At 44.1% G+C, this 27,528-nt stretch overlaps 1 protein-coding gene across 3 annotated transcripts; it reads right to left on the reverse strand.

The window, feature by feature from the left end:
- Positions 1-10,045: 10,045 nt before the first annotated feature.
- On the reverse strand, positions 10,046-26,202 carry LOC129709162 (protein FAM237A-like). 3 transcript variants are annotated; one of them, XM_055655338.1, is made up of 5 exons: positions 25,359-26,202; positions 21,215-21,340; positions 18,395-18,767; positions 17,858-17,939; positions 10,046-12,515 (listed from the first exon to the last, which is right to left on the reverse strand). In XM_055655338.1, the coding sequence occupies exons 3-4, from the start codon at positions 18,753-18,755 to the stop codon at positions 17,902-17,904; spliced, it is 399 nt and encodes a 132-aa protein (XP_055511313.1). In that variant the 5' UTR covers positions 18,756-18,767; positions 21,215-21,340; positions 25,359-26,202; the 3' UTR covers positions 10,046-12,515; positions 17,858-17,901. The 3 variants fall into 3 exon arrangements, with proteins under 3 accessions (XP_055511313.1, XP_055511305.1, XP_055511296.1); XM_055655330.1 differs by lacking the exon at positions 10,046-12,515 and having other exon boundaries at positions 16,636-17,939; positions 21,215-21,317; positions 25,359-26,200; XM_055655321.1 differs by lacking the exon at positions 10,046-12,515 and having other exon boundaries at positions 16,636-17,939; positions 25,359-26,200.
- Positions 26,203-27,528: the final 1,326 nt, after the last annotated feature.

A 27,528-nucleotide genomic window follows, 5' to 3' on the forward strand; every position in this document is an offset into this window, starting at 1 on the left:
CCTGGCGTCCGGTCTTTTCCTGACCTTGACCAGGCCACTACACTGGTGACCCCGACTTCGTTCATCACGCGTCGTGATGAATAATAACGCTGTTGCGCTGAAGCTCCCAACTCTATGGACTGAAGAACCCGAAACCTGGTTCCAGCAGGCAGAGGCCCAGTTTGCTGTGCGAGGTATCACGCAGGATGAGACGAAGTACTATTACGTGGTTGGCTCGCTTGACCAACTGACCGCGAGGCGGGTTAAGCCTTTCCTCAGGGCCCCCCCGGTAACAAACAAATATGCTGGCCTTAAGGCATTTCTAATCAGGAGGTTTGGCCTGGGTGATGCCGAGCGGGCAGCTCGCATTTTCAGAATGGACGGCCTGGGCGACCGCCAGCCGTCTGCCCTCCTGGAAGATATGCTCACCCTAATGGGGGACCATGAGCCGTGCTTTCTCTTTAAATATGCCTACCTGCAGCAGCTGCCTCCCGACATTCGCATGCAGCTCGCCAGGGACCCGTTTACCGACATGCTGGCGCTGGGTGAACATGCCGACGAGCTGTGGAATTCTCGCCATCGCAACCTGGAAGCAGTGGACGTCCTTCCCGAGTCGTTTGGAGACTCAGAGCAGGTCGGGACCGCTATCCACCGCGTCTCCACTGCTCCCGGTCGGCCCCCGCGGCAAAATCCGGCGGCCATTACTCATTCAGCAGCAGGCACGTCCTTCCAGCACGGCCAGCCTGCAGTTCAAACCAATGCCAGCAGAGGTCGCTGGCGTTCAAACCAGCCAAATCGGCTTGCAGTTCAACCAGACGCCAGCAAAGCTGGTTGGTGTTATTATCATCGCCGCTGGGGAGCTGCAGCCAGGCTTTGTTGCCCACCCTGTTCGTTCTCGGGAAACTAAAGGGCCGGCCGTCAGCGATTCCTTCGGCGGCCGGCACGATTCATCGCGTTTTCGCATGGGATCGCCGCAGTGGGGGACGTTTCCTCGTCGACACGGGTGCGGAAGTGAGTGTTCTGCCTCCCTCCATCACTGACATCCGGGCGGGCAAACAAGGCCCCCTCCTCACCGCGGCAAACGGGAGTGCTATTCGCACCTACGGGTTTCGCACCATTCCCCTCAACTTTGGCCGCAACTCGTTTTCGTGGAGGTTCGTCATTGCAGACGTTTCCCAGCCGCTGCTGGGCGCCGACTTCCTTAGAGCCCATTCACTGCTCGTGGATGTCAAGCGGCGGCGCCTGATGCACTCAGCCACGCTGGAGCCAGTCTTCCTCCGTACAGGTGATCCTGTAGTACGCCCTGATGGCCCCCTGTCATCCGTGGATGCGACTTTCGCGCGTATCCTGGCAGATTTTCCTAGCATTCTCGAACCCCACTTCCACTCCTCCACCCCGAAGCACGGGGTGGAACACCATATCCCCACTACTGGCCCACCTGTGCATGCCCGGGCACGTCGTCTCGCCACAGACAAGCTCCGTCTAGCTCGGGAGGAGTTCCGCCAGATGGAGGCGTTGGGCATCGTGCGTCCATCCGATAGCCCATGGGCCTCACCGCTCCACATGGTCCCTAAGAAGGACGGGGGCTGGCGCCCGTGTGGCGATTACCGGCGCCTGAACGATGCGACCGTCGCCGACAGGTATCCGGTCCCGCACATTCAGGATTTCAATGACCATCTGGCTGGGGCATCCATATTTTCCAAGGTGGACCTCGTGCGAGGGTACAATCAAATCCCAGTCCGCCCCGACGATATCCCGAAGACGGCCATTATCACACCATTTGGTCTTTTCGAATTTGTGCGGATGCCGTTTGGGTTGAAGAACGCCGCGCAGGCCTTTCAGCGGCTTATGGACTGCGTGTGCCGCGGATTGGACTTTGTTTTTGTGTACCTGGACGACATACTCGTGGCCAGTCGCACGCGGCAGGAGCACTGCACCCACCTCCGTCAACTGTGTCAGCGCCTCAGCGATTTCGGTTTAACTATAAACGCGTCCAAGTGCTGTTTCGGGGTGACGGCTATCAACTTCCTCGGCCACCGCGTGACCGAACAAGGGGTGGTGCCTCTGCCGACCAGGGTAGACGCTATTCGCAGGTTCCCCCGTCCGACCACAGTTAGGGGCCTGCAGGAATTCGTGGGAATGGTCACTTTCTATCACCGCTTCCTGCCCTCAGCGGCTGCGATCATGCGTCCGCTTTTCGAACTGATTGCTGGTCATCGCAGGGAGGTTGATTGGTCCATGGAAGCAACAGCGGCATTTGAGGCGGCTAAGCAGGCACTGGCTGAGGCCACGATGCTCGTCCACCCACGAGAGGATGCCACGACCGCCTTGACGGTGGATGCTTCGGAGATTGCGGTTGGGGCAGTGTTAGAGCAGCTCATTGAGGGTTGCTGGCGGCCACTTGACTTCTTCAGCAGGCATCTCAGTGGACCACAGCGTCGTTACAGCGCCTTCGACCGTGAGCTCCTTGCCCTATATCTCGCCGTACGCCATTTCCGCTATTTTCTGGAGGGGAGACCATTTACTGCATTCACGGACCACAAGCCGCTAACCTTCGCGTTCGCCAAGGTATCAGACCCGTGGTCTGCCCGGCAGCAGAGGCAGTTGGCGTATGTGTCCGAGTACACCACCTCCATCCGGTTCATTGAGGGCAAATTTAACAGGGTGGCCGATGCCTTATCAAGACCTGCAGTCCACGCGGTTCTCCAAGTCGGTGAGGGGATTAACTATTCCGACCTGGCAGCTGCTCAGCTGGTCGACGAGGAGATGGCTGCCTATCGTACAGCAGTTTCGGGCCTGCAGTTGGAGGACGTTGTCTGTGGTCCTGGGGGTACCACGCTGTTGTGCGATGTCTCCTCTGGAGTTCCGCGACCCATCGTCCCGATCGCCTGGCGGCGCAGGGTGTTTGAGGTGCTCCATGGCCTTGCGCATCCCTCCATCAGGGCAACAATGGCCCTGGTAGCCTCCCGCTTTATGTGGCACGGGCTGCGGAAGGAGGTTGGGCATTGGGCACGCACTTGCATCCGATGCCAGACCGCCAAGGTGCAATGACACGTGCACGCGCCATTGCAGGAGTTCCCCATTCCTCATAAACGTTTCGACCACATTCACGTGGACATCGTGGGGCCGCTGCCGTCGTTCCAGGGCATGACGTATATATTTACCGTTGTGGACCGCTTCACGCGGTGGCCTGAAGCCATTCCGCTACAGAATTCCACCACTACTACCTGTGCTCGAGCATTGTTGGCGCACTGGATCGCCCGGTTCGGGGTTCCACTGGACATAACATCCGACCGGGGGCCTCAGTTCACGTCAGAGCTGTGGTCGGCCATGGCATGCCTCCTGGGTGTTCGTCTGCACCACACGACAGCGTACCACCCGCAGTCGAACGGCCTAGTGGAACGGTTTCACCAACAGCTTAAGGGTGCCCTAAGGGCGCGGCTCACTGACCCAGATTGGGTAGACGCTCTACCGTGGGTTTTGCTGGGGATACGCACCGCACCCAAGGAGGACTTGGCCTCCTCCTCCGCTGAATTGGTGTATGGGTCTCCGTTAACGGTGCCTGGGGAGTTCATCCCGCCGGCACGTGGCCAGGTGGAGCAGCCTTCAGAAGCTCTGCAACGTCTTCGGCAGACGGTGGGCAAGCTGGCGCCGGTGCCCACTTCTTGTCATGGGTCCTTCCGTCCGCACATTCCCTCTGCTCTGGAGGACTGCCAGTTTGTTTTTCTGCGCAGGGATGCACATCGGACACCTCTACAGCGGCCGTATGAGGGCCCCTTCCGGGTCTTGGAACAGGGCTCGTCGACGTTCGTCCTGGACATGGGGGGTCGGCGGGAGACTGTTTCAGTTGCGCGGTTGAAGCCAGCACATATCGATATCGATCGGCCGGCGCTGGTAGCGCTGCCCCGTAAGCGGGGGCGACCTCTGTCTAGGGTACCTCCTCCTTTGGTTACTTCGTACCCCGCACTTGTTAATCAGGCGCCTGTTCCGGGTCCGAGCGTAGTGTGCACCGGGTCTGGCCGTCGTGTACGCCGTCCTGTCCGTTTCGTACCTCGGGTACTTGGGGGGGGTCCTGTGGCGGTCCCTGGGGGGTAGGCCACTCCTTGGATCATTCCCCTCGACGATTGAGGGACAGGGGCGTAGGTCTGCCACGGGGTTTCCCGGTCGACTCCCCAGGGGTAGATATAAGAGTGTCGGTTGGTGTTTGAAAACTGTGTTAATAAAAAAGCTTCTTTTGAATCCGCCTGGCGTCCGGTCTTTTCCTGACCTTGACCAGGCCACTACAATACCCACCTTATTAACACTAATTGAGGAATTTGGCTCTTTTTCAGGATATAGAATAAATTGGAATAAAAGCGAAATTATGTCTTTAAAACCACAGGATTCGAGACACTTACTAAAATTCCCCTTCAAAATTGCAACAGAAAAATTCAAGTACCTGGGTATTCAAATTATGAGAAGACACAAATCATTATTTAGTGCCAATTTTATACCACTATTAAATAAACTGAATGATACGATTAAATTTTGGAAAACGCTTCCACTCTCATTGATAGGTAGAATTAACGCTATAAAAATGACTTTCTTACCACAATTAATATATTTGTTTCAAGCAATCCCAATATATATTCCAAAATATTTTTTCAAAAAATTAGATTCCACTATCACTAATTTTATATGGGACTACAGAACACATAGAATTCAACGAAAGCATTTGTGCAAATCTAAAGAAGTGGGGGGTTTATCATTACCTAACTTTATATATTACTACTGGGCAGTGCATATTAAGAACATAATATACTGGCTGGATAGTTCCACTCAGCAGTTGGAGTGGATAAGAATGGAGAAAGAGGAGTGCTATCCGCACGATATAGGAACGATCCTGCTCTCACCGATAAAATTGAATAGTATAATATATAAGAAGAACCCAATTATTCACAATATAATAAGAATTTGGAAACAAATAAAAGTATCCTTGAAATTAAATAATTTATCAGTACTACCCCCACTATTGAACAACCCCGCATTCAAACCTTCTCTCATCGACAACACATATCAACAATGGGATAGACTGGGGATTAGGAAAGTAGGGGACATGTATGAAGTGGGCAAACTGTTATCATTTCAACAATTAAAATTAAAATTTAAATTGAAGGATAATCAATATTTTAAATATATACAGGTATGTGACTTGATGAAGAAACATACACATAGATTTCAAACTATATTTTTAGATCCTTTAGAAGAAGCAATGAATATTAAGGCTGATTCACAAAAATTAATATCATACTTTTATAATAATATATTAAATAGAGAATCACCCTCAACAGAAGCATTAAGGGAAGATTGGGAACAAGAGCTAATGATAAAGATCTCGAAGGATAGATGGGAAAAGTATTTGATGAATACACATAACTGTTCTATTAATGCAAGACATAATTTAATTCAATTCAAATTATTACATAGACTATATTATTCAAAAACGAGGTTGAATAAATTTTATCCAAACGTCTCTCCCAGATGCGATAAATGTTTGTTTCAAAACGCTAATATAACACACTCATTTGTTGGATGTACAAAGTTGAATAAATTTTGGAGTGATATATTTGATATATTTACAAAGATTTTCAAGTCAAGAATAGAACCCAAAACGGAATGGATTATATTTGGAATAATAGGAGAAGATACCAATTTAAATAAAGACCAAATGTTTTTTTTAATTATGGGTTAATAATTGGAAAGAAATTGATACTTAAATTTCGGAAAAATACAACCACACCAACTGTTAAAATGTGGATTAGGAATATGATGGACATAGCACGCCTTGAAGAAATGAGACTCCGACTAATAGATAAATATGACCAATTCTTAAAGAGTTGGTCTCCTTTCATCGACTTTTTGGAATCATGTGATGCAGCGGTGCCGTAAGGATTGCTGATTTCAGTTCATGACGCGGATAGAGCTACATCTCCGAATACAGATTTGAAAAATTCTCTTTTAAGGGGCCTTCTCTTCTATTTCTACTTTCCTCTTTCTCTCTTCCTTTTTTTATTTTTTATATACACACTTCACGTTTTTCTACTCTCTAACATCTATTTTTCCACTTTTTTCCCTTTCTATTGCTTTCTTTTTCTTGTTCTGCTTACTTCTTTCTTATAACATAAAACTAGAGGTTGTACATAGAATGGATTACGGTATTACATAGTTGGCACCTAAAATTAGGTGCCACTGTACTGTTTTGTGCTGTATTAACTTCTAATAAAATAAACCAAAAAAAAAAAAAAAAAAAAAAAAAGACATACCGACGAAGCAACACAGGCCCAGGGCTCGTCAACCATGATGGCAGGGAAGTACCACTAGAAGAACGCCCTTTGAAGTTAAAGAACCGTTCGTGTGGTGTAGTATTGGTAGCAGTTGACAGTAGAGATCTGATGGAGTGTAATGCATCTGGTAGAACACATTCCCACTGCTGATCTGGTATATCATTTGACTTTAAAGCCAGTTTCACTGCTTTCCAAATGATTCCGTTATACCTCTCAACCTGACCATTTCCAATAGGATGATATGGTGTTGTTTTACTTGTTGCAATTCCTCTCTTAGAAAGGTAGTCCTTTAAATGTTTTGACATGAATGAGGTGCCCCTATCAGAATATATGTAACTTGGAAATCCACAGAATGAAAACAGTTGATCTAAACATTTGATAACCATAGCAGCTGAAATATTTGGACAAGAAAAGGCAAATGGAAACCTTGAGTATTCGTCAACTAAGGTAAGTATATAAACATTTTGAGAGGAGGATGGTAAAGGCCCTTTGAAGTCAATACTCAAACGTTCCATAGGTTGAGTAGCTTTGATCAATCTTCCTTCTTCAGGACGGAAGAATTTTGGTTTTAATTCAGCACAGATTCTACATGAAGCACACGTCATCTTCACATCTTCTGTAGAGAAAGGTAAATTTTTGGAACAAACATAGTGTAACAAACGAGTGACTCCAGGATGACACAGCCCATTGTGAAGATCAGTGAGTGCAGAAGAATGAACAGAGGCACAAAATGCTCGAGTTAATGTGTCCGGAGCAACATTATCCTTACCAGGGCAGTACTCAATTGAATAACTATATGCGGATAATTCAATCCTCCATTCATGAATTTTACTATTTTTAATCTTTGTTCGTTTCCGATTATCCAGCATAAAAGCCACTGAACGCTGATCAAAGTGAAGTGCTGGCGAGCAAGGAAATGACTCCATTTCCTCACTGCTTCAATAATTGCTGTAGCTTCCTTTTCGACGGATGGGTAATGCAATTCACTACCTTGGAGAGTACGAGACATGAAAGCCACTGGTCATCCTCCTTGATTTAATGTTGCTGATACTGCTAAATCAGAGGCATCACATTCAACAACAAAGGGGAGATCCTCATCGATGGCGTGCAATGTCGCAGATTCCAATTGTTTCTTTAAAGAAGTAAAGGCACCAATTGCTGTAGAGTCAAGGCGGAAAGATTTCGCTCTAATCAAAGGTTGAATTTTGTCAGAAATATTTGGTATCCATTTAGCATAATATGCAAACATCCCAAGAACCCTTCGTAGACAGGTTAATGTTGCTGGAACAGGTATCTCTTGGAGTGGGCGGAGTCTTTCTGGATCAGGCTTGATTATATCATTTCCAACCCAATAACCAAGAATATTAATTGATGATACTGATGGTATTGACTTAGCCTCATTTAATGTTAGATTTTTAGAATGTACAACATCTAAAAACCGTTGTACATTTTCATCCTGTTCAGTTTGGTCTTTTCCTACAATAGTTATATGATCAAGATAAGGGAAAGTATCTTTAAGGTTTTCCTGTTCAACAAGTTTGTCCATCTCTCTCTGAAAAACAGCCACGCCAGCATCCTCTATGGAAACTTTTACATCAGAAGAGACAAAGCTTATTAATGTTTTGAGTCTGTCTGGTGCATCATTGCCACACTCATCAAAGAAGTTATTTAGTATACAAAGCCAGTGCTTCCAATTCTTTGCAGCAGCAGGTGAGTTGGGATCCAGATCCAAGCGTTGTGGTTTCAGTAGCTTCTCCATCCCAAGTCGGACTGTTTGACCTCTGAAAATAAGTTGCTTAAATTGTTTTGAGATAAATGAAACTTTCACTACTCGTACTTAACTTAACTTTATTTAAGCTTTAAGCAACTTATTTCTGCAATACACAAACTCAGAAACGTCTGGCAAACATGGCTGATTCCGCAGGCTTTTCCCGCCCGAAATACTTCGCACATGCGCACACTCCGGACCTCCGGAAATGTCCTGCGCATGCGCACACTCTAGAAATGTCCTGCGCATGCGCACACACTAGAAGAGCTCCGCACATGCGCACATGCGCCCACTTCATTTATACTTCTTAAAAGTGTCTCCACTCCTTCTCTTCCCCCCCCTTCCTCCTCCCCCCCTTTCTCCCCCCCCCCTTCTCCCCCCCCCCCCTTTCTACCCCCCTTCTCTCCCCCCTTTCTTCCCCCCCCCTTTCTCTCCCCCCCTTTCTCTCCCCCCCCTTCTCCCCCTTTCTCTCCCCCCGCCCCCTCTCTCCCCCCCCTCTTCCCCCCCCCACTTCTCTCCCCCTTTCTCTCCCCCCCCCCCCACTTTTCTCCCCCCCCTTCTCTCCCCCCCTTCTCTCCCCCCCTCTCTCCTCCCCCTTCTCCCCCCCCTTCTCCCCCCCCTTCCCTCCCCCCTTCCCTCTCCCCCCCCCCCCCCCTCTCTCCCCCCCCTTCTCTCCCCCCCCCTTCTCCCCCCCCTTATTTGACCATGTCTGGATTGATAATAATAAAATCATAGATTGCTGTTTCACCAAATCTGAAAATGATGACTAGTAGAGGACAAAGAGAACATATATAAAATATTATTCAAATCAGTTTGAGTCATTTAATTTCAGTTCGTGAAGGTAGGGAATGGCAGATTTATTTTTATAGCCTGTAATTTTGATTAGCTCAGAATAATGTAATCAAACTTTGTTGTCACAAACGCATCTGATTTGTCATCCCTCTTTAAGTTGATTAAAATGATCAAATCTTTCAAATGTCAAACTCTAAATGTTTGCAAATTTTAGATAACTAATTAACAAAATTATAGGTTATATAAACAATCTTAATACTTTATTCACTAAATTATTTTCATTTTCTTACAGAGTTAAAGCTGTTATAAAACATTGATTTTAACAAATCAAAAACTATAACATAATCATTGATATGACATTCATCAACAATACAAGAAATTGAATATTTCATTTGGCAATTTTTTATGATAATTAGTAGGTTGCTAATTAAGTCCTTCGTGAACGGTAGTTTGCATGTATTATGTGCAGGGAAGAGATAAACATGTTCATCACTTGGAACTGACTATTGTGCAAATATATTACACATTTTGGGCTTACACTGCTGATACAAATTTTATATAAAATTATAGAATGAGGAAAGGGGCATTATTTATTTTCGTAGACTTTTTGTATGATATCTATTCAGGAGAGATAAATTCCATTATAACATCCTTAAAAGAGCAGAACACACTGGCTGTCATAACCTCAACAGAAGTCAATGGAGGATTGCATAACGACATTCCAACCCAAAGAAGGCTTGAGATATCTCTGATTGTCAATTTATCATTTGTCTCTTAACTGACATACCATTTCAAGATTATTTCATTCAAAATCAAAATTGCTGTCAAAATCGAAATCCATCACTCCACATGATTCCTTCCCCAATCTCTTCAAAAACTTCTGATAATCCTATAGGTTTTCATTTCTATATGAATTCTTATTTTCCATTTACCTGTATCAATCCTCTCCCCCCCCCCCCCCCCCCCCCCCCCCCCCCACCGCCCCAACAACACTGTGTTTTAATATATTTAGTTTTTATGTATATATATACACAACAATACATCAGGACTTTCGCACAAACTACAAGTCATGAATGAACCAACAATACCATTTAGCTTAAATCAACAAACTGAAACCATTTAAGAAAAATCTTCATAACACCTTCATACCTCTAGCTATGTAAGACTTGAGTTGTGATTGAAAGATAGCAACCTGAAATATTAACTTTGTTTATATCTTCTTGGGTGCTGCCTGACCTGTTGAGTGTTTACAGCATTTTTTTAAACTTTTATTCCAATATTACTCACACCATCATTACCCACTGTCTTTGATTATGTTATGTTATTTACTCTTATTTGAACATTTTGGACATTAAACTGCAAAAAATATGGTGCACTTTTTTGACCCCGTGAAAAAATTAACTGGAATTACAAAATTGTTTGCACATTTCTTTATAAAAAAAATATTGTATGGGCTGACCTCCATGGTGTCAAATTTACTGTGTAGGAAAGAACTGCAGATGCTGGTTTAAATCGAAGGTAGACACAAAATGCTGGAGTAATTCAGCAGGACAGGCAGCATCTCTGGAGAGAAGGAATGGGTGATGTTTCGGGTTGAGTCTAAAGAAAGGTCTCGACTCAAAACGTCATCCATTCCTTCTCGCCAGAGATGCTGCCTGTCCTGCTGAGTTACTCCAGCATTTTGTGTCATATTTACTAATCCCTACAGAAGTAGATTTATTTGTTTAAAGAGTAACATATTGTAGTGCACACGTGCAGTTTCTCAGTAATGAACTAGAAACAATTCAGATTTTCTGTAGAATCACAGAATCACAATTCTAGAGCAGATCAAGTAGAAACGGTTAATAGATTTGGTTTGGCAATATTTCCAATACAACTTCTATCGTGCAAAATCAAATTTTAAAACTAACATACAGATTGATGTTAAATGATTAACATGTGGAAAGACATTACACTGTACTACACATTTGTTCAGTGAACAGAGCTCATATTTGTCCATTGTAACTTGGTATTGATGACTTCACTGGTTCATAAATAATATCAATATGCTATAACTGTTAGAGAATTGAAGCTGAAAATTAATTCATGCCTCTTAAAAAAACTAGAAAAATCTAATTAATATGGAATCATTTCTGTGCATTAGTCACAATGTTTTTCAACCAATGGTGTCCAAACTATCTTACTGAAAGTATTTGACAGAAGATTTAAATCAAAATAACAGCATTATTATACATATATAATTACATCCTATGTGAAAAGGTATTGGTTTAAATATGCAAATCCATCTGTTATGTTTGTTTTCTATCAGCTTTATTGAAAATAGACTGAAGAAAATTGTAACGTTTTGTGCCAAATAGGTTGAACGCAGATTTACTTTCATTATCTATTTAGCTTTTTTAATTTCTGTGACAAATAAGAGCTTAGTTTAGTATGTGGAAAGTTGATTATAATTTCCGAGTCTCTGTCTTTGAGTTGATATAATTAAAAGAAAAGTGGGTACCACTTATTTATTTGCATGATGTGGGTACCACTTATTTATTTACATTTGCTGTCAGCTAAGAAAGTAAACTGTAAAACTCAGAATATCATTTATTATATAATTGCTTGTTTTAATCTTTTTTATTATGTTTTTGATATAATTAACCTTTCGATATTAGACATTTTTATTATACATTAATTTACAGAAATTATGGGATAATTTATTGCTTTAGCAGACAGAATACTTGAAGTGTGTAGATCTAGTCTAATTTCAATAACAAGCTATAAAAAATTGGAATAAAAAGCAATCAGTCATGTATGTTCAATGATGAATACAATTTATTCACAATAAAGGACAATTTTGGACAATCAGACTCATTTCTACAGAAATAAACGAATTATTTTCACTGTTCTATGTTCAAGTAACAATTAAATGACTCACTAAAGAATCTTTAACACAACAAAAATGACAGGTGCATAAATGTAGATGAGGGAATTCCAACTCAGGCCAGTGAACAAACACAATAACAAAATATACTTGTAGTCTTTCCAGTGTCTATAAAAATAACATTACCATTTGATATGCATTTGAATTGTAGACTTATTAACTTATGTTATTAACTTATTTTGTTTTAAAGTAAGGCTGTCCATAAAACATTTCTCTAGGAACAATTCTATAAGGTTGCTTTTTAATATCAGTTTTGGATGAGTATATTGAAATATTACAGATTCCATGTAGACAATGCCTTATTTTTATTGCCTGATGCTGACTGTATATTATAAGGATAAACAGAGCTTAGCTGCTTTACCAGTGCAACTGTCTACATGTAGCATAAACTAAAGAGTTTAAAAAATCCAACTTTTTAAACCAAAGTTGACACAACACTGGAATGGTGTCACAAGAACACGTAACAAATACAGACGATAAAGACTACATGGCCTATCTTAGATTATCCATTTAATGACTCATCAGATCGAGCACTTTCTTGAATGATACAAAGGATATTCTCTTCATTACCTTACATTTGAATCCCTGAATTAAGCACTTTTTCGAAAGAAAATACTTCCTTGTGTCAAAGCCTAACAATGTATGGCTGTCGAGACACGGGACTGCAAATGCTGGAATCTGGAGCAGAAAATTATCTGCTGGAGGAATGCAGTGGGCCACATAGCATCTGTGGAGACAAAGCGAGAGTCAACATTTTGGGTCCGAACATAAAAGAAGGTAGCCTGTATAAAGAGGTGAGTGGAAGAAGTGAAGCAGGAGCTGGAGAGTGATATGAGATGTTCTCCTGCAGAAGGTTGTGCCTTCATACTCTGGAATCAGATTTTTTAATAAATGCTTATTCTTTTAGATATGGATATCACTAAATAAGAGAGCATTTCATTGCACTTAGCTAATTGATCTCAAGAAGGTGCTGGTGGACTTTTTTCCTGATAACAATGCACTCCGTTGGATTTAAGGTATCCCTATATGTTCCTGTGTGGGTTGTTCAAGGATTTTGTTCCATTGACGATGAAGGAACAACAGTGCACATTCAAGTACATTTGCATATCGCCTGAAGGTGATTTGGCGGGTGATTGCATTGCAAAGCATTTGAACTTGAAAGCTTGTTATCGTGCACGGTAAATAGAACCAAAGTTACTTCTTGCAGTGCACCCTATTGAGAGTGGATTTTGAAATATGCTGAAAGCAGAAATAATGTTTGTTTAAACCAGTAGATAAGTCACCTGCCTTGCCCAAGATAGTGACAACTTTCAAAGTGTTGTCCAAGCCACAAATAGACAACTGGAGGCATTCCATCATCGTCCACTCCAAGGGGTATAAGTTTATTGTGGGAAGGCAAGAGATGAGCCAGCCATTCCAGCTCGCCTTTGATCTGTCCGCAATTGGCGATAATTAAGCAGCTGTCAAATTAAGTTCCTCATCCACAAAAACCTCCAAAGTTCTGATCGTGAGAAACTCGACAAATGCTGTTTGGATGTAGTTAGGCACTCTACTGTTCAAAATGTCTGTTGTAATTCCTACCTGTCACTCATCGGTCAAGCCATCAGCTATGGAAAGCTTTGTTAATGGATCGAATTGCTGATGGGACTGATCACTGTAGTCATCAGCAACAGCCTTAATTCTGACCCTATGATAGAGCAAAGGCCATTGGTGGTCAATATATTGAGACTGAAATGACTAGCTTCTAACTACAATAACTAACTTCCCTGGTGTAATGTTTTTCCACTGATCATCTTCAAATTATCAAGTTCCTTTGTGTCTCATTTGCCCGATGGCTTGTTTCTATGCTCTATCACGTTAAATTTTTTCTTGAGCTCGATTATGCTCAATTTCATCTCAACCATAGAATTCAGCTATTCTGTCCCTGTTTTTACCAGTCCTGTGCCCAATTGTAATTTGGTCTGGAGATGATTGGTTCTCGTAGGAACAAAACTGAGCAATGTTGAGTTAAACATGAAAAAGTACAGCAGAAGAGCAGGCCCTTCGGCCGATAATATCTATGCAGAACATGATGCCGAGACCACCTCTTATCTGCCTGTACATAACCCATATCCCTCCAGTCCCTGCATATACATATGCCCATACAAAAGTCTCCTAAATGCCAGTATCATATCTGCCTCGATCACCAACCCTGGTACCACATTTCAGGCACTCACCACCCTGTGTAAAATACTGGCCATACACGTTTCTTTTAAACTTTGCCTCTCTTACCTTAAAGCGTTGCTCTTTAATATTTGATTTTTCCTTCCTGAGAAAAAGGTTCTGACTGTCTAAAAAAGGCTCTGACGTCTGACAGGCGAGTGCTTAATTGCATCTCTACATTTGTTGTTCTTGGTGAATAAGAGCTCGTTGATAGGAACCTTAATGATTGTTTTTAAGAAAGAACTACAGATGCTGGAAAAATCGAAGGTAGACAAAAATGCTGGTGAAACTCAGCGGGTGAGCCAGCATCTATGGAGCGAAGGAATAGGTGACGTTTCAGGTCGAGACCCTTCTTCAGACTGATTTGAGGTGGGGGGGGTGTGAAGAAGAAAGGAAGATGCGGAGACAGTGGGCTGTGGGACAGCTGGGAAGGGGAGGGGAAGGAGGGAGAAAGCAAAGACTACCTGAAATTGGAGAAGTCAATGTTCATACCGCTGGGGTGTAAACTACCCAAGCAAAATATGAGGTGCTGCTCCTCCAATTTGCAGTGGAACTCACTCTGGCCATGGATGAGGCACAGGACAGAAAGGTCAGATACGGAATGGGAGGGGGAGTTGAAGTGCTGAGCCACCAGGACATCGTGTTTGTTAATGTGAAATGTGCGGAAATGTTGGGTGAAGTGATCGCCAAGCCTGCGCTTGGTCTCACCGATGTAGAGTAGTTGACACTTAGAGCAGTGGATGCAATAGATGAGGTTGGAGGAGGTGCAGGTGAACCTCTGCCTCACCTGGAAAGACTGCTTGGGTCCTTGGATGGAGTCGAGGGGGTAGGTAAAGCGACAAGTGTAGCATTTCCTGAGGTTTCAAGGGAAAGTACCGGGGAGGGAGTAGTTTGGGTGGGAAGGGACAAATTGACCAGGGAGTTGCGGAGGGAGGGGTCTCTGCGGAAAGCCGAAAGAGGAGGAGATTGGTAGACATGACCAGGTGGGATTCTGTTGGAGATGGCGAAAATGTTGGAGGATTATCTGTTGTGTGTGGCAGCTGGTAGGGTGGAAGGTGAGGACAAGGGGGATTCTTGTCGTCCTTGTTACCAGTGGGGGGGATGGAGAGTGAGAGCGGGGCTACGGGATATAGAAGAGACCCTGGTGAGAGCATCATCTATAGTCGAAGAGGGGAACCCCCGTTCCCTAAAGAATGAGGACATCTCTGATGTCCTGTTTTGGAACACCTCATCCTGGGTGCAGATGTGGCGCAGACGGAGGAATTGGGAGAAGGGGATATAGTCCTAACAGGAAGCAGGGTGGGAAGAAGTATAGATAGATGAGGCGCTCACCAGGGTCTCTTCTATATCCCATAGCTCCGCTCTCACTCCCCATCCCCCCCACTTGGAACAAGGACAGAGTCCCCCTTGTCCTCACCTTCCACCCTACCAGCAGCCACATACAACAGATAATCCTCCGACATTTTCGCCATCTCCAACGGGATCCCACCACTGGCCACATCTTCCCATCCCCTCCCCTTTCGGCTTTCCACAGAGACCGCTCCTTCCACAACTCCCTGGCCAATTTGTTCCTTCCTACCCAAATCACCCCCTCCCCTGGTACTTTCCCTTGCAACCGCAGGAATCGCTGCACTTGTCGCTTAACCCCTTGACTCCTTCCAAGGACCCAAGCAGTCTTTCCAGGTGAGGCAGAGGTTCACCTGCACCTCCTCCAACCTCATCTATTGCATCCGCTGCTCTAAGTGTCAACTGCTCTACATCGGTGAGACCAAGCGCAGGCTTAGCGATCACTTCGTCCAACACCCCCGCACAGTTCGCATTAATAAAACCTGATCTCCCGGTGGCTCAGCACTTCAACTCCCCCTCCCATTCTGTATCCGACCTTTCTGGCCTGGGCCTACTCCATGGCCAGAGCGAGTCCCACCACAAATTGGAGGAGCAGCACCTCATATTTTGCTTGGGTAGTTTACACCCCAGTGGTATGAACATTGACTTCTCCAATTTCAGGTAGTCCTTGCTTTCTCCCTCCTTCCCCTCCCTTTCCCAACTCTCCCACAGCCCACTGTCTCCGCATCTTCCTTTCTTCTTCCCGCCCCCACATCAGTCTGAAGAAGGGTCTTGACCCGAAATATCACTTATTCCTTCGTTCCATAGATGCTGCCTCACCCGCGTAGTTTCTCCAGCATTTTTCTCTACCTTAATGATTATTTTCATCACTTTGTTAATTATTGTTGCAGCCTGAAGCAATGGACATTGGCTGGATGGGAATGTTCCTTCTTTATATGGAGAGAACACTCCAGGGCAACTTTTGCTAGTTCCCAATGCTTACAGGTTAATGATTAACGAAGGACATGGAGAGTTTACTTATAATTAACACCACACGTAATATATTGTCAGGGCTCTGCTCAGTGCATTGGACTGTTCACAGACTGTTTACCCTCCTACCATCCGGGAGGCGCTACAGGTCTCTCCAGTTCTGGACCAGCAGGTCCAGGAATAGCTTCTTCCTTGCGGCTGTTACATTACTCAACACTGCACCTCGGTGACTGCCAATCTCACCCCCCCCTCCCCCCCCCCCCCCCCCCCCCCCCCCGGGACACTCCTGCCACCAGGAAAAAAATAATTGCACTACTATGACTGTATGCACGTAAATATATTTATCTATTGCTCATATTCTATGTCGTGCTTCTAGGGAGATGCCAACTGCATTTTGTTGTCTCTGTACTGCACAATGACAATAAATTTGAATCTGAATCTTAAATCACTTGACTGGAACCCCAAATAATCCCAGGGATGATAGATTTCACTCTATAGATAGATACATGGAAGTAAAGGTAGACACAAAATGCTGGAGTAACTCAGCGGGTGAGGCAGCATCTCCGGAGAGAAGGAATGGGTGACATTTCGTGGTCTAGACCCTTCTTCAGACTGATGTCAGAGTAGAATAGAATATAGATAGAATGTAGTCGGAGACAGTAAAACTAGTGGGAGAACCGGGAAGGGGAGGGAGATGGAGAGAGAAAGCAATGGCTATCTGAAGTTAGAGAAGTCAATGTTCATACCGCTGGGATGTAAACTACCCAAGCAAAATATGAGGTGCTGTTCCTCCAATTTGCGCTGGGATTGCAGTAACCCGAGTTAAATGTGGGGACTGGGGGCTGGTGAGCAGGAACCTGATGCATTACCAGCTGGAGGGTACCAGGTGATAATCAGCAGATTATTTTACGTTGATTTCAACAAAGTTGATGGTTTCATTAAACACAAAGTGCTGGAGGAAGTCGGTGGGTCAGATAGTGTACGCTCGTCTCTATCATTGTTTCATTAGATTTCCATAAGGATACATGACAGCCAATTTATCTCATATATTCTCCTTGAGACTGCTGGGTCCAGAGTGAGATGAAGCTGCAAAGTCACATTTACACTTTTTCAAACAGAAACTATGTTGTCCTGGTGTTGGAGCTTATGTGTAAACATATGTCTAGTATTTAACTTTATAGAAATTTGTCTGAGAGATGTTTAATATGACTGGATAACATCCTTCCGCAGATGAGAAAACTGGGAAAACCAGATCCCACCAAAAAGAAATAACCAACAAATATCGAATAACCCATGTGCAATAGATACTTTGGTTGGGAATTATATTTTATGCTTAGAGAACAGTGGCACTGTGAAGTTTGAAGTAGCAATTTTATGTTTTACTTATCCCTGGAGCTTTCGGCTAGTGTCTGTACACGGATCCAATAAAAAACAAACCTTCGTTAATTTTCTTTTGAATATTAGATTATAGGTTTAAAGAGAGGCTGTTTCAGTTGTAATTTGAAAAAAAAAATATCTTCGCTCATTGTCACGGTGGGTGGAACAGACAACCTTGCATTTCGCTGATACTTCGGGACAGAGTTCTTCCGCGATGTTTAAAACTTCAAATCCTTTTCGCTTGAACGCGCCAAGCCTGCAATAAACAAAGCAACAGTGAGCGGGGAATAGTGAATAGACAGGGACACAGACGACTCTCAATAAAATTGCATCCAAATTCTTACTCGTAATGATTCCTGTTAGCCTTGGCATGCAACTCAGGCTCAGCATAATTCTATAACCAATATATACATATATATATAAACTAACCCCGATGAACATGAAAGCTTTACCGTGGATAGTCATTTCTGGACACCACTGACAAAATGACAGGTCGAACACGACTATTTGAAAGGAAAGGTAACCCCCACTGATAACATTAGACACGAGGGCCTGCAAGATGCTGGTTTATTTTATTTTTTAAAACACACACAAAGTGCTGGAGTAATTCAGTCGGGTCTGAGTCTGGCAGCATCCGCGGAGGACATGGATAGATGGCATTTTGCATCAGCACAATTCTTCAGATTGATAACATTAGACTGACTGTTTTACCTGCCGAGTACTGCGGATACCGCAAGGTATATCCGGCTACGATCTGTCTCCTGCCCAGCCCATGAGATCGCGACAACACACAATCCACGTAGATATCCCAGAAGAGCTGAGCCAGGTCGATGAAAAGGGCAGCGTGCTGAGGTTTCTCCGAGACTTTCAGAAAGATCATGAAGTCCCAGAGGGCGCTGACTGTTTCGGCGACACGCAGCTTCCTGAACTCGACCAGGGCCAGGGACGAGCTCTCCCAGCACTGGGGGTCGATCTCGCCCAGATTCATCGGGTCTGTGATCCTGTTCTGAGCCATAACCACCGTGGCGATCCAGGCCAGCATCACACACAAGCTGCCACACACACGCTGCATACTCTACAGGGACTGACAACGGAAAAGAGAGTGGTGGGTTTAGTAACTGGCATCTCGTTATATCGAACATTGGAAAGCAACACATGGAACCGAACGAGCTGCTTTGGATGTGTGCTGCTGCTGTGCCGATCATTCTAAATCATGAATTATGTTACAACTCGCAGGCAGATAATGAGACCTTCGGAAAGTAGCAGAAACTACACTGCTGGACACCTGCCCCAGCGTTGACACTGGATATCTGCTCCAGCGTTGACACTGCCTCACAAAGCAGTCCTCCTCTAAAGGCAACGAAAGGTGTGCTCTTTGTTGATATAATAAGTCGGCTTATGCTTCTCAGTTGGAGGGTATCTTTCTTTAACCTTTATCATATCATAATTTCAATCACAGTCCTAATTATAAACGTAATCATAATTTTCTTCTTACACTATTGGCTCAAGTACAACAGATATAACCATATAACAATATCCATATAACAATTACAGCACGGAAACAGGCCATCTCGATCCTTCTAGTCCGTGCCGAACACATAATCTCCCCTAGTCCCATATACCTGCGCTCAGACCATAACCCTCCATTCCCTTCCCATCCATATAACTATCCAATTTATTTTTAAATGATAAAAACGAACCTGCCTCCACCACCTTCACTGGAAGCTCATTCCACACAGCTACCACTCTCCGAGTAAAGAGGTTCCCCCTCATGTTACCCCTAAACTTCAGTCCCTTAATTCTCAAGTCATGTCCCCTTGTTTGAATCTTCCCTACTCTCAGTGGGAAAAGCTTTTCCACGTCAACTCTGTCTATCCCTATATGTGTTAAGGGAACATGCAGAACCAGAATCTCATCTTGCAGTGCGTTTAGCCTGAACCAGACAATTGTTTATTAATTGTGCGCTCTTTGTTGATATAATAACCAGTTGTGACCTTTTAAAAACACAGTTCTGTCATAGGCTGTCAATACGAAACTATAGTTACTGTGGAACTAGGAATGTCACTTATTGGGGTTTGAGAAATGAGAAACGAATCAGAAATATATCTTAAGGGGTTGGACAGGCTAGATGCAGGAAGATTGTTCCCGATGTTGGGGAAGTCCAGAACAAGGGGTCACAGTTTAAGGATAAGGGGGAAATCTTTTACGGACCGAGATGAGGAAAACATTTTTCACACAGAGAGTGGTGAATCTCTGGAATTCTCTGCCACAGATGGTAGTTGAGGCCAGTTCATTGGCTATATTTAAGAGGGAGTTAGATGTGGCCCTTGTGGCTAAATGGATCAGGGGGTATGGAGAGAAGACAGGTACAGGATACTGAGTAGGATGATCAGCCATGATCATATTGAATGGCGGTGCAGGCTCGAAGGGCCGAATGGCATACTCCTGCACCTATTTTCTATGCTTCTATGTTAATAATGTGACGACTCGGTGTTTCAAGATCTACGTTTACATAAGGTAGAAAACTGAAAATCAGAAAAGAAATATTCGGAATACAGCCAACTAAATAAAAACGCAACAGGAGGAATTCGCTCTCAAAACAGTATGTAAAACTAAAGAAAATATACATGCATTAATCCGGTAAAGTCAAGCAATATTGCACCGTACTTACAACCTGGAGACTACTGACAGTAACTTCAAGCTCCTTGCGAGTCCTTCCCACCGTTCGCCGGCTAATCCCATCAATATGTCCCATTTCTTTTTTTCTCGTCAGTTAACTTGCTCCCATTGAAACCAATGTCATTCTCCTCCAGTGCTACCTGTGGCAGCCTGACCTCCGCTCTTAACTAGCGAAGAGCCCCCCTCCTCATTACCCATTGGGCCAATGTGTTAATCCTTTTCTTAGCATTTTTTGTTTTAGGGGTGTACAAATATAAATATTATATATGTATCGCCAATTCATAATCTTAAAGACCACCTACAGCTTTCAATTTTATACACAGCGCTGTAAATCAAAGCCCCAGTCCCTGACGGTTGAAATTAGACAAGTTTCTACCTCTCCTGTTTGTTATTTAAAATTTCAGCTTCTTATCTGAGTTATTCTTGTTATTTCACGTCCATGCCGGAAAGAAAGGTGTTGATTCCACTCAAGTTAACGCATCTCAGCAGAAAAGCAGGAAACTTAATATGTAGGAAGGAAATGCGGATGCTGGTTTAACTTGAAGATACACACAAAATGCTGGAGTAACTCAGCGGGGCAGGCAGCATCTCAGGAGCAAAGGGATGTCTCGACCCGAAACGTCAAACTATTCCTTCTCTCCAGAGTTGCTGCCCGTCCTGCTGAGATACTTCAGCATTTTGTGTCTATCTTAAAACTTAAAACACTCATCCTATCTCGTCCAAAAACACGCATGCTGGAAATGTTATATCCGTGAAATCAGAACGGATATAAAAACTAGAGAAGGGATATCTGCCTTTCTAGTTTTTTTTTAAATAAAAAACTATAAAGGGGAGAAGGTAGTATTTACTTACAAAGAAGATGTAGTGTCTCTCGCTGCTGCCACTACTGCACCAACACAACACTGGTCGCTGGCGATCGAGCGGGTGAAGTTCCTGGACTCGGCAATGTTGGGTCCTGGAGTTGGGTTCAGATGTAACCTGTAAACCGCGCGAATATTTATACTCCTGTACGCCCACCATCTCTGCGTCAGATAATGTTTTACTATTTCTCGAGTGTCTTGTAAAATGACACCGTTATATTACTGATCATTTGAATCACCCTAGCATATGCACATTACTCTGATGATAAAATGTAATATGTAATATGTAAATTATGATAAAAAAATGTAATAGCCGCCAACGCAAGGGTCGAATCCAAGAAGTTGTCCGAAATTTCAGGGCATCTTTTTTTCTGCCTACTATTGAACCATTTCTAATCTCATTCATTTCTTTACGTAGTAATTTAATGGGGTACTCTGTGTGCAGAGTTGAGTGTGGTTAACTACACACCGAAAAGGCAATAGCAGTCAAAGTTGAATCCTATTCGAAAATACTGTAATCGCTATCAAATCTCGCTCCACGCTCTCTCTCTCTCTCTCTCTCTCTCTCTCTCGCCCCAGTCATGAATTATACAGCAAGGTAACAGGCCCTTCAGTCCAACTCGTCCCTGTGGATCAAAGTGTCCGATTGAGCTCGTCTCACCTCCCTCTCTCTCTGTATGTGATGTACACGAGTTCTTCATATTCCATTAAATGGCAAAAACATAATTGTTTCGGACAATGTCTCACAAAGTTACATGAAGATCGACAGGCGGTGGAAATAAAAGTCATTTCCTTTAAAACGACGTGAAAGATGTTATATTCTCCCACAATGTTCCACTTTCGATGTTCTAAAGCGTTTTAGCGAACCTTGCATCTGATTAGCCAGGGTACACCAAGGGGGATAAAAATAATAGACAATAGACACTAGACAATGAACATTAGCTCGTTTGTTTCTCTCCACAGATGCTGCTTGACCTACCGAGTATCTTCTGCATCTTCTGGTTTTATTTCAGATTTTCAGCACCTAGTTTTTTAAAACCCCAAGAGGATGTTTTACTTCCTTTCTCAAGTCAATATTTTACTTTCCTCGCGAAAATCATGGACAGATCACGGTACCACTGTCTACGCGATCACCGTGTAGGTAGATACACGGCTACATTAGTTGCATGCATGGGGAAAAAAATCAGAAACTGGGCCGATGACATGAGCTGTATGAATAGAGGGTTGGTGAACTGAAAGGTACAGCAAATTCTACACGACCTGTGATGCGGAAACCAGGAGAAGGGTCCCATCCATTCACTCCCAAGATGCTGCCTGGTCCTCCGCGTTACTCTGGCACTTTATGTTTTACAATGCTCTCCAATTATCTTACCGTTATTAAAACGCATTGCAGTGATATCTATTGTACTAATTTTATGCTGTGGGTAATCAGAGTAGTTTTAATGCTCTGGCCCTTAACAACCACTTTTAATATACTAACCGTTCAAATAAGCCGCCTAGCCAAAATACAAAGTGCTGGAGGAACTCAATGGAGCAGGCCTCATCTGGGGAGAGAATGGACAGACGATGTTTCGGATCGGGCCATTCATCAGTCTGAAGAATGGTCCCATCCCGAAACGTCTGATCAAAACGATGTACAATCCAATATCATGTATGATGGTGGGGTTGCATTTGGAGTATTGCGTTCAATTTATGTCAACCTGGATGGATAGAGTCATAGCATCACAGCGTGGAAACAGGCCCTTCGGCTCAACTTGCCCACGCAGACCAACATTTCCCAGCCACACTAGTCCCACCTGCCCACGTTTGATCCATATCTCCACAACCCTGTTCTATCCATGTATCTATCCAACTGTTTCTTAAATATTGGGATAGTCCCTGACTCAGCTACCTCCTCTGACAGCTTGCCCATACCCCACCACCCTTTGTGTGAAAAAGTTACCCCTCATATTCCTATTAAATCTTTCCCCCTTCAACTTAAATCTTAAATCATTTTGTCCTCGACTCACCTACTCTGGGCATTTACCAGATCTATTCCTCTCGTGATTTTATACACCGCTATAGGATCACCACTCATCATCCTGTGTTCCCAGCCTACTCAAACCCTTCCTATAGCTCAGACCCTCTAGACCTAGCAATATTGTAATTGTAATTGTAATTGTAAATCTTTATTGTCATTTCCTGAGTATTCGCATACTCAGAGGAAACAAAAAAACGTTTCTCAACCAGTGTCCATTCAGTTTTCGTTACAAAATAAATAGCAATTAAAATTAAAATACATGTCATGAACAATTTAACCCTCTAATAACATTCAATAACATTCAACAGCCGTTCCGACCGGCAGCGGCACAACAGTGGCTCTGCTGCAGTGTGGGGGGTTTGTGCGCGATACTTGGCAGGGGGGAAAGTTCATTTAACAGTCTTATAGCCTGTGGGAAGAAGCTGAGGAGCATCCTGCTGGTTTTGCAGCTGATGCTCCTGTACCTCTTCCCAGATGGGAGGATGGTGAAAAAGTCATGCGATGGGTGGTAAGGGTCTTTGATGATGGAGATGGCTCTGTTGATGCATCTCTTCTTGTATATGTCCAGCAGGAAGTGGAGTGGAGCACCAATAATCCTGCTTGCGGTCTTCACTATCCTGTCCAGTTGGTGCCGTTCGTACGCCTTGCAGCTCCCGAACCAGGAAGTGATGCCGTATGTCAGTGTGCTCTCGACAGTCCCCCTGTAAAAAGTCCGTAGATGTGTGGTGGGGAGGCCTGCTTTCCGTAGTCTTCGGAGGGGGTGAAGTCGCTGCTGGGCTCTCTTGACCAGAGCTGTGGTGTTGGCCGTGGACGTCAGGTCATCAGACAGATGTAGTCCTAAGAACTTCATGCTGCTGACCCTTTCCACATCAGCTCCGTCGATGTGCAGAGGTGCATGGTGATGTTTCCCCGCCCTCCTGAAGTCAACCACCATCTCCTTAGTTTTTCCCACGTTAAGAATGAGGTTGTGAGAATATCCTCCTAAATGTAGTCGGTATCCTTTCCAGCTTGACAACATATTTCCTGTAAGATGGTGCCCAGAACTGAACACAAAACTTTAAATACGAACGTCTTATACAACTGCAACATGACCTCACAACTTCCATACTCAATACTCTGACTGATGAAGGCCAATGTGCCAGAAACCTTTTTGACCACCCTATCACCATGCAACTCCACCTTCAAGGTACCATACACATGCACTCATAGATCCTTCTGCTTTATAACACTCCCCAGGGCCCTACCATTCACTGTGTAGGTCCTACCCACGTTAGATTTCCCAGAAAGCAACACCTCACATTTCTTTGTATTAAATTCCATCAGCCATTTCTCAGCCCACCCGGCCAATTGAACAGGTTTAGAGGGAAATGGGCCAAATGTAGGCTAGTGGGATTAGTGTAGATTAGACATGTTGGTCAGGTGGGGAAATTGGGCTGAAGCGCCTGTTTCTACACTGTATGACTCTTTGCCTCTATGACCTGGTACAGGAAGGGAAGTCATTATGCTGGAACTGGTGCAGAGAAGATTTACGGGGGTGTTGCCAAGACCTGAGGGCCTTGGACTGCAGGAGGCTGAGTGGTGGTGAACTAACTCATGAGGGGAAATGATAGGTTGAATGCACAGAGGGGGTTTTTTTTAACCAAGAATAGGAGAATCAAGAACCAACCGACACAAGTTTAAGAAGGGAGGGGAAAGATTTTAATATGAACCCGAGAGGCAACTTTTTCACGCAGAGCATAGTGGGTATATGGAAGGAGCCACCAGGGGAGGTAGTTGGGGCAATTACTATAACAACATTTAAATGACATTTGGACAGTTACGTGGATGTGAAACGTTTAGAGAGATATGGGCCAAACACCGGCAGGAGGGACTGACGTAGATGGCGCTTCTTGGGCGCCAGGTGCTGTGTTATTCTATTACTATGTTTCCGTGCTGTTTGACTCTGTGACTGTGATTCAACGACCCACTGAGTTGCTCTGGAATTTTGGGTTTTGCTCAAGATTCCAGTATCGGCCGTTCCTTGTTTCTGGTATCTGTGGAGGCAACTTCCTATTTTAAAGAGCTACCGGATGTAATAAGATCTTCAATACAGTTTAATTAAATTAAAATTGTTCACCTTTGTCAATGCAAATAACTATGACTCCTCCGAGCGCACAACAACGTTGCCACATTTATATCGCCCAAGCAGGATTTGTTTTCAGCGATATTATAGTGAGCTCTCTGATCTGTATGGAGCCGACCATCGGGCAGCAGGAACCGCCAGCATGGGGGCATTCGCTTCAGCTTGATACCGAGCAGAACATAAGTTCAGCATCTCGCCGACTGCAGAGAAGTGAACCTGCCGATCACGTAGGCAAAATGCATCATGGCATCCTCAGAAGCCTATGGCAAAACAGAAGCAGGTAGTAAGTAATCAAAGCCTGAAAACAAACACTAATTATGTGATTTACATCGCAGGGGAATGTTGCTGCAGCATTGTGCCCGAGTTTTGCATTGAGTTTCGAACACAACTGGTACCTGTCCGATATCAGTAATGCAACTGCTGCATAATGTTGTGCATCTATATGCACAACATACTTTATTCATTCTAGAGGGAGGGAGGTTGTAGGACAAAGTGTAAGTCTTAAATTAGTTAATTACTAATTTTGATGGGATGAAACGGGAACTTGCACATGTGAGTTAGGAAGCATTTAAAAGTAAGATAGGGAGAGTTCAGGGCCAAGCATGGATTACGGTGGATAAACCCCTAGGGCATGGTGAAGTCTATTCTGGAACATTGTGGGAAGCTTGAGAATAAATTGCTGGTGGGCCAGTAGTGACATTTGTATCTTCATTAGCCATATCTGTGGTACTAAAAGACTAAAGTTGTACTTTTATTTAAGAAGGGCTTGATTTAAACCCTTCATGATAGGGAACAAGTGGTCAGTGAGCTTAACATCAGCGGTGAGAAGGTTACCGGAGGAGATTCCGAGGGACAGGGTCTATCAGCATTTGGAAAGAAAGGGACAGATTAGGGATAGTCACACTTTATGTGTGGGAATTTATTTCACAAATTAGTTTTTTGAAGAGGTGAATAAGAGGGTTGATAATGTCAGAGCAGCAGACTTTCGGAAATCCTTTGACAAGATCCCATGTGGTAGTCTTATCCAGAAGGTGATATAATATGGGATCCAGGACGAGGTAGTCAACTGCATACAAAATTGGCTTGGTGGAAGACATCAGAGGGTAGTAGTGGTGGGTTGATTTTCAGTTTGGAGGCCTGTGATGAATGCCACACTGCAATTTGGAAATTCCTGATTGAATCACTTCAACTATTTAATTCTCTTTCTTCCTTTACATTTACCTCTTTGACAAGGCTTTGGCCATTTAGATTTCATAACATGGTCCAGAACAATTTTTTTGTTTTCTTATATACCTGTTACAAGCATGAGGCCACTTTCCATTTGAAGATAATTTGTAGAAAACACACGATCAAGGTACTATACATATGCTAATTGTATAGTATACTAGTCAGAGGGGGAAAACAGTTGTAAAAGAGTGGCAAAACGCAGACAGACTTAACACAGAGCTTACGTGGATTTTGAAGCAGTAACAAGGAGAAGTAGGAAGAAGCACTGATTGGCTCAAGCCAGTGGGGGAGTTCAGTAAGTCGCAGGAATTTGGTTTGTAAATTGGTAAATTAGGCAATTTATCAGTCAATGTAAGCAAGGCTGTTCTAGGGGAGCGGCCTTGTGAGTAAAGTGTGAGTCTTTGGCTCGAGAGTCTTCGGCGAGGAGGCTGAGGGGAGGAGACTACGCAATACGCTGGAGAGGGAGAGACGAAAGAAGGAGATGTCAGGCAAGCTGGTCCAATGCGATGCTTGCAGTATGTGGGAGGTCAAGGACACCGCTGGTGCCTCTGGTTGCTACAAGTGTGAGAAGTACATTCAGATACAGCTCCTGAAGGACCATGTTGGGGAATTGGAGAAGCAAATGGATTAACTCAGGTTCGTCCGAGTGGCTGAGTCATTTTTCGACGAGTCCTACAGCAAGATTGTTACACCTAAGCTACTGGAAGAGAGAAATTGGGTGACAGTGTGAAAGGGAAGTAAACATGGAATGCACAGGTCCACGGGTGTTGTCCATCTTGTGAACAGGTTCACCCACTTAGAAGCTGTCTGGACATAAGACGTTGACGCACTGAGCCGCGCACTGGCTTGCGAAGCAAAAAGTGCTGTTGAGCCAAAACCAAAGAGGCTGATGTCAGGCAACGCAGTGGTGGTTGGAGACTCCATTGTGAGAGGTACG

The sequence above is a fragment of the Leucoraja erinacea genome, chromosome 2 (assembly GCF_028641065.1).
Source record: "Leucoraja erinacea ecotype New England chromosome 2, Leri_hhj_1, whole genome shotgun sequence".
Taxonomy (NCBI): Eukaryota; Metazoa; Chordata; class Chondrichthyes; order Rajiformes; family Rajidae; genus Leucoraja; species Leucoraja erinaceus.

What these genes read in the sequence shown, in the direction of transcription:
- LOC129709162 (XM_055655338.1), bottom strand. Translation starts at nt 18,755, where the DNA reads ATGCAGCGTGTGTGTGGCAGCTTGTGTGTGATGCTGGCCTGGATCGCC. An exon ending in GTATCCGCAGTACTCGGCAG is followed by an intron (nt 17,940 to 18,394) that starts GTAAAACAGTCA and finishes TGTTTATTGCAG; the next exon opens with GCTTGGCGCGTTCAAGCGAA.